The 7,721-nt window shown below is 34.3% G+C and overlaps 1 protein-coding gene and 1 pseudogene across 1 annotated transcript; one reads left to right on the top strand and one right to left on the bottom strand.

The window, feature by feature from the left end:
- Nucleotides 1-1,720: 1,720 nt before the first annotated feature.
- Nucleotides 1,721-3,397, top strand: LOC113329415 (annotated as a pseudogene).
- Nucleotides 3,398-4,466: 1,069 nt separating this feature from the next.
- On the bottom strand, nt 4,467-5,474 carry LOC113329665 (RNA polymerase II C-terminal domain phosphatase-like 4). Its single transcript, XM_026576519.1, has one exon. It carries the CDS (start codon nt 5,472-5,474, stop codon nt 4,467-4,469), a length of 1,008 nt encoding a protein of 335 aa, XP_026432304.1.
- Nucleotides 5,475-7,721: the final 2,247 nt, after the last annotated feature.

The following is a 7,721-nucleotide window of genomic DNA, read 5'->3' as shown; positions in this document are numbered from 1 at the left end:
GAATTGTAGCAGTTGAACCGTGTAAGACAATAAGACATGCCATCTACGTCTACATAATAATTGAAACGAATCTGAAGACCAGTCAATGACTAGTATTTTAGTTGGAATTAGGATGGTTGACTAACAAATTGAATACTCAACTACAGTAAATTAATCCGCGATAAATTAATAACTTCGTTAAAATAATATTTTTTACCGGTCCCAATTTGGACCAGTATATTAAATTAATAACGTCGCTAAATTTATAAGATAATAAAAGTTTTAAGTATCCAATAGGGCCCAACTGAAAAATATAAATTAATAATCATTATAATAGCATTACATTACTAGTGTCTTACTAAAATAAGATTCCAAAATTGTTTATTTCTCGTTCACATTTATGCAACATTGGACTTCATCTCTTATTTTTTGTAGTCCCTTTCATTGATTTTCCGGAGTGCCTTTTCATTGATTTTTTCACTTTTTGTTGAATTAATTCTCCGCTTAGATTCACTTGATCCTGGTATTGAAGAACCCTTTCATAGAGAACCTTCTCTAAGTCTGGATATTTAGCCGTTTTCTGCCGCTTACAACTGATTTTCCTTGATCATTTGAGATGTATTCTGATGCACGCTTAATCGCATTTGGTATCGTTACTTGACACACTTGTATGTTAAATTTTCCAAGAAGCCATTTTTATATTTCTCTTTGAGTCAAATTTGGATTAGAATGACTATACTCACGTAATGCTTCTGAATCTCGTTTGTCGTCATGCATTTTTTGACACCTTTGAGATGAGAAGTAGGAGCCATTGTAACACTTTTCTTTTGTGTTGCTTTTTTTTCTTTTTATTTTAACACCAAAAAATATATAAATTTATGCACATAATATGCAATATACTATACTATATCATATTATATTGTGCAAAACTTTTATTACACATTATTTTGAATTGAAAATAATATCTCAATATATTTGTTATTATGGGAAACCTTTAAGTTTAAATTAAGTATATATTTTATTTTATTTTTGAAGTTTAAAGTTCGAACATTTCGATAATTTAATAACTTATTAGTTTATCGATAAATTAATACTTCGCTAAATTGATAAAATTTAGTGGTCCCAACATTATTAATTTATTGAAGTTTTACTGTATATAGCTCTCTGTTTGAACTATTAAATGTTGCATTTTTGAAGATTAGCAACAAATCTACGTGTTTTTTTTTTTATATGGGAACTAGTTATTTTAAAGATGCAACATTTAACAGTTGAACAAATCTAGCTTTTTATGGCTGGGCGTTGAATTTAATCAATCATAATTTCATAGAATCAGACTGCTGCTATGTTTCAGGGCTATGAAAGGGAAAGTTGAAAGAAATTGATAACAACGTGTTATTCTGTTATTTCAGTTCTGATTGACAGGAGTCAGAAAAAAAAGGTTAGGACTTTCAGCAAGTGATTAAGAAAACTATGGTCTGGTCCAGTATCGCTTTCACATTAATAAACAAATGCGCCAGTAGAGCGTTATCTGGTTTGAATACTGACACCAAGCAATAAAAAAACAATTGTGTGAAGTAATCATGGAGGGGATGAATGAGTAATGTACACCAACTTGAATTATTCAATAAACCATATTTGTAAAACTAACAGTTTTGACATTTATTAGATGGTGAACCATTCATGAAAGTCTGTTAATGTAAAAAAATAAATCAGTTTAACCCTTCTCCTATCTAATGTCCATTGTTCAGTATTCTTCTTCTTCAAGTTTTATTTTGATTGAACCATTATTATTATAGAAATGGCTGGAAAAGCAATAGGAATAGATTTAGGAACAACATATTCATGTGTTGCAGTATGGCTATCACAGGAAATTCGTGTTGAGATAATCCCTAATGATCAAGGAAATCGCACCACTCCTTCTCATGTTGCTGTTAATGAGACTGAACGTATGATAGGTGATGCTGCTAAACTTCAAGTTGCTGCCAATCCTACCAACTCCATTTTCGGTAAGCTTTTTACGTCTCTTCACCAATTTTCATCTTCAATAAGTTCTTTTTTCATTATGCTTGTAGAGAATTGATTCTTTTGACCTTGAGGGGTAATTAAGTACAGTGGGTTAATCGGATTATTTTTGCATCACGATATGGTTATAGAACACAATTGACTTGAGTTATGAATCATGTTTCTTGTTTTTTGTTTCAAAAGTCATTACAATCCCTCACCATAAATCAGAAAGTTGTTTCTTTTAGTTATTTCAAGTTTACACCATCTAATTGTAGTATGTATATTGTGTAATGAAATCTCTTGAATCTGAATTGTTGTCTGCTCTCTCAATTGCTAGATAATATTAGTTGTTTCATGAGAATAAAATATTTCACGAGTTAGTCGCTCTTATATAGCATCTCCACATCATTTTAGAAGTTTTTTTTAAGTTTTGTAGATGCGAAACGTTTGATTGGTAGAAAAATCGATGATAGCTTTGTTCAGAGTGATATGTTACTATGGCCCTTCAAATTCGTCGCAAACCTAGACAAGAAACCTATGATAGAGGTCCGTTACAAGGGCAAGGATATACGGTTTTCAGCCGAGGAAATCTCAGCCATGGTTCTCACTAAGATGCGAGAAACTGCTGAAGCTTACGTTGGTTCAACCGTTAAGAATGCTGTTATTACCGTCCCTGCTTACTTTAATGATTCTCAGCGTCAAGCTACAAAGGATGCTGGTAAAATTGCTGGTCTTGATGTTCTGCAAGTTGTCAATGAACAAACAGCAGCAGGAATTGCTTATGGTCTAAAGAAGCAAGAGACAAGCGTTGGTCCAAAGAATGTTCTCATCTTCGATCTTGGTGGTGGTACTTTTGATGTTTCAATACTTATTATGGAAGGGGGTATCCTTGAAATCAAGGCTACATCTGGAGATACACATCTTGGAGGAGAGGATTTTGATGGCAGCTTGCTACATCACTTTATTCAAGAGTTCAATACAAAGAACAAGCTGGATCTTAGTGGAAACCCAAAGGCTCTAAGGAGGTTGAGAACATGATGTGAGAGAGAAAAGAGGACTCTCTCGTCAGTTGTTCGGACAACCATTGAAATTGATGCTCTGTATGAAGGAATCGACTTTAATACATCCATTACTCGTGCTAAATTCGAAAACATGAACATGGATTTATTTATGAAATGTATGCAAACTGTTGAGAAGTGTTTGCTTGATGCAAGGATGGATAGTAGTGCCATTCACGAAGTTGTCCTTGTTGGTGGGTCCTCTAGACGAAATGAAACTCTTCATTTTTGTAAGTGGAAAGGAGTTACTTATTGACATCATCATGATAGTACACTCGTAGGGATTGATCGCCGAAATTGTAAAAAGTGAAGATAGGTGTGAATTAATTTTTGTACGTTCATTAACAAAAGGGAAACTTCATTCCTCTTTGTCCATTCAAACAGTGGAATACCTATGGTAGTATGGTCTACTATGATTATGCATCTGTTCATTGCTTCGGATTAGGGTGAAAAAGTGTGCAATGACATGGCGATGACATGTATAGTAATGCTGACATGGCTTCATAATGTAGCAGAATGAATATGGTTGCGCCATGTGGCTTTTTTTGGGGTCTCTTATTATAAAGAAAGATAGGCTTCAACTTTTCCATAATAAGAAGAAAAATAACAAGGATCCAAACCAAGACTTCTCCATATAGTCGATCTAAATATATGTACTCTAGCTTGAGAAACTGCAATCCGACAGCCTGACCTAAAAATGGTTTTAGATAGCTGTAGAGTCGAGTTACGTTTTAGTTCAGTGGCTGCATAGTCGATAACGAAAAGATTATAGTTGCTCATTTGAATAGCATATTTAAGTTGAAGTTTTATAAAATTAGGGTTTTGAAAAAGTTTATTAAAACAGTTTATGGAAACATACCTGAACCTCGAAATTGACTTTACTGGTAACCATGTTCTCAATGTTTTCTTCTGGTAACCATGATAGTCTGTGCTTTCTTTTGGAGGTTTTTCTATTTCAGTTGAAATGATGTTTATCTGATAACACACGAGAAAGTAAAGTTCAATGCTTTTTGATGCCAAAATCTTGGCCATTTGAAGATTTTCTTAGTTCTCAGTCACTACCAAAACCTAGAATATCTGCACAAAAAGAATTTGTCAGGAAACAACTGGATTGGCGCATATATTCAGGAAGCAAAAATAGGTATCCCAACTCAAAAAACTCAATGGGGAAATAAAACGCTGATACATAAAGTGATGTATATTCGCTTAACAAAGCATATTAAATCAAAAGAAATTATAAGAAAAGATGTTAATATTATACGGCAGCTTTACCGAAAAACAAAATCAACGGATTTTTTTACTTGATTGTTCAATAAAAAAAATACACTATAATCAATTTAATTGAAAACTTCAGTACATAACGAACTATTCAGTACATAACGAATTACTACTTTCAACAAATTTCTGCATCTTTCTTTCTTAAACTTATTTCAAGAACCCCTGAAGTACGGGTCTTATATCAACAGACTTGATATATTCTTGAAGCTCAACAGGGACCGGGAAAAGCTCAAAAAACCTATTGTGAACACCTTGAAGTATTTCGGTGATGGATTTTAGCGCTCCATCTTCATCGTCAGACCTTTGTTCGTCGTCCTTCTTCAATCGATAGTCTCCTTCAGTCAAGTAGTTATACTTTTCAATCTGTATCAAGTTCCTTCTATTCTTTTCCCATACTCGCTTTGTATCATCAACTATGATTGTGTTCAACTCGTTGGGGCCTGCCAAAATATCCAGATTCTTTCTGTTTTCCTTAGTAGAATCATCTTTTGAAACAATATTTGATTTTTTAAAGAGTACCCCATGAGGATCAAGTAATGTTCCCATGTCTCGTGCATAATCTCTTCCTCCCATGGTGTATATAAAAAGTTCAAAATATTTGCTGGCTTCCGTGAGAAATTCCCTGGTGTGTGGCCTGAGTTTGGTGTATCTACCGAACTGCCTGTACAAATTATTTCCATCCAAATCCTTCATGGATGAAACTCTCAAATTCAGATATTCTTGGTCTTCAACAGAAACATCTTTAATTCTCACAGAATGTAGTAGGGTGTGATCCAGATCCAACACTAAACAGAGTTTCTTCCGACCAAAGAAAGCTTTTCTAAAAGTATTACCACATAATTTGCTTACTCGGATTAACCTCTCGTTTTCCTTTTTATTGAAACTTAATTCTTCACGGACCATCAATGGTGGAACAGCAGTAGGTGGATTATACTTTATCCTGATTTTCATTGTAGATGGTTTCTCTACTGATTCTTGTTTGTCCTTATAACTACTCAAATTTTTGGTGAAATCAATCAATGGTGGTTGATCAAGATAAGGTGTGTACCTGATTCTGACTCTTTTTACTTTTTGTGCTTGTTGGAATCCACAATCTTGAGTGTTGATCATCTTTCTCTTCTGCTGAACTTGCGGTATAACAGTAGTCGTCGACATTGTGAAGAACTTGGAACTAAAGTTTTTGAAGAGACAGAGAGCGAGAGAAAGAGATTGCAAAAGTATGGTTTGATAATATCTATACTGAATGAATATATAGGGGATGAAAGCTTGTAGATCACGAACACAAAATACAATTGGAGTGGGATTTTATCAATGAAATTATTTCCTTAAGTTTGTCTATCACAGTTCGACTAGCAAATGGGTTGACGTGGCACCGGCATACCTTCTTCGATGCCGGTGCTTCCAGATCACGAATACACTTGTATTTTGGATTGTTTCCTATGTTTGAGTAATCACTGTTTAACTAGGAAATGGGTTGACGTTGCACCGGCATACCCAAATAGAGTTTCCTCTTTTCAACAATGGCCGGGTGCGGTTTAGTACCCAAGTCTCATCCAAAGCCGTACCAGCAGCTAAAGGCAAACTGGCCAATTCCTTGGGCCCGAGACGCTATCGCGCCTTTATAGAACGCTATTTTGAGACATACAAAATGATTTAACTATGGTCAGGTGATAAGAGTTTCATATGCTAGTTCAATTACTTAGTTACCCTTAACTAGCAATTATTTACTTTTTAAAAGGAATTATAATTGATTTCTTTTAAACCTTTTTTCAAGTTTTTTTTTGAAAAAGTTCTTAAGTTTTATTAAATCTTAAACTTTTTCTTATCTTTTCTCTTTTCTACACCGGCCGGACGTTAATTCGACTTAGGTTTCATAATCTTCGACTAAAGGTAAAGGTTGAAATCGTTATTTAAATCCACAAAGTAATGAAAAAAAGGAGTTGAAGCATAATCTGAATTGAGTGAAGTTGGAGAGAGATAAAGCCAAATCATCATTGCAAAGAAATGTACGATGGAAATTATTTTCCACGAACCATTGTCTTATTTTCTTGCATTTGGTTGACATATTAGGTTTAAATCAGGATTTTTCAACAGTTACAAAGTGATTTCGGCCAACAATTAAAAACGAATTATCAGTCTTGCTTGTTATTCTTCATTCTAAAGGTGTCAATGAACAGTTCGACTAATAATCAAACACGAAAATGAATGCGAGCTTCACTTTATAAAGTACAACAATAAGTTCAGTTATCCTGTTTTTTGCTCGAATCAGATTCGGGTGTCATGACAAAGAAAAATACGAAAGACAACTAGTCAATCAGATCTGAGCATGTTTTCAGAATATGAAGGTTCAACTAAAAAGTTATCAACCGAACCTTTTGTGTTCTTCAAACCTAGCATTTTGTAAATAAACAAATGCATTATATAAAATTAAAAGAAATAAAAGCAGATTTTCCATTAACTACATATATGAATAAGGGACTTATGGGATTACCACCTGGAGACCATATCTTGGCTCTAGTCAATACGCCCATCATTTTTTTAGTGTCTCAAGATAGGGTTCAAATGTATTAATTTTAGAGAGTGGGAATAACCCTGGGAGATAAACTAGAGGATGCTCAAATTTTTGAAGGACATATTTTTAATTATTGATAAAGAGTTTGATACTGATGAGTGTTAGACTCAGGTTACTGGTATGGTCAACAAAGAAGAGCATGAGAAAGGAGAAGTAGACTATCCCTCTCACGTTATACTGGGGCTCATCCCGCTAACGAGCCTTTCATTCTAAGCAATGAAAACAATACGTCACCAAAACCTTTCTGACTCGGTCTGGCTTCAGGTTCCGTCCATAGTCAACAAGGTTGAAACTTCAAGGAAAAAACTTCGAATTGGGAGCGAGATCTTACTAATGCAATAACTTTACCATTGTACTACAATGATATTGTCTTTGAAGGGTCAGCTTATAACAATTGAAATTTTTTTATCATGAGTTGAAGGAAAATGAAGAGAAATCGCAGAAATCTAAAAAGGAAAGAGAGCTACAAAAAATTAGGTTGGAACTGTTAGATCATTGCTCGGTCGAACTCGCATGCGTTGCTATCTCAAGCATGTTTGTCAAGTTTAGTTGTCAAAACTATATGTCTTGATTTCTAGTCTACTTATATCTAAGTCTCGGTTTAGGACAATTTAGTGTAGTTGAGCTCCAGACTCTATGGCGATCATCTTACAAAGACGAAGAACTACTCAAGGAACCAGTTGAACTTCATCCGACTAAAAGTTATGTGGAAACTTGAACTTATCTATCACTCAAAAGTCTATCTACTCTATCTCCTACTCTTGAGACAAAGTCGTATAAGTGCTTTAAGTGTAAGGGTTTTGGTCATTTTATAAACGAATGCACAAATC

This window comes from Papaver somniferum, unplaced genomic scaffold (genome assembly GCF_003573695.1).
Source record: "Papaver somniferum cultivar HN1 unplaced genomic scaffold, ASM357369v1 unplaced-scaffold_117, whole genome shotgun sequence".
Classification (NCBI taxonomy): Eukaryota; Viridiplantae; Streptophyta; class Magnoliopsida; order Ranunculales; family Papaveraceae; genus Papaver; species Papaver somniferum.
This window is presented reverse-complemented; position numbering and strand designations above follow the sequence as displayed.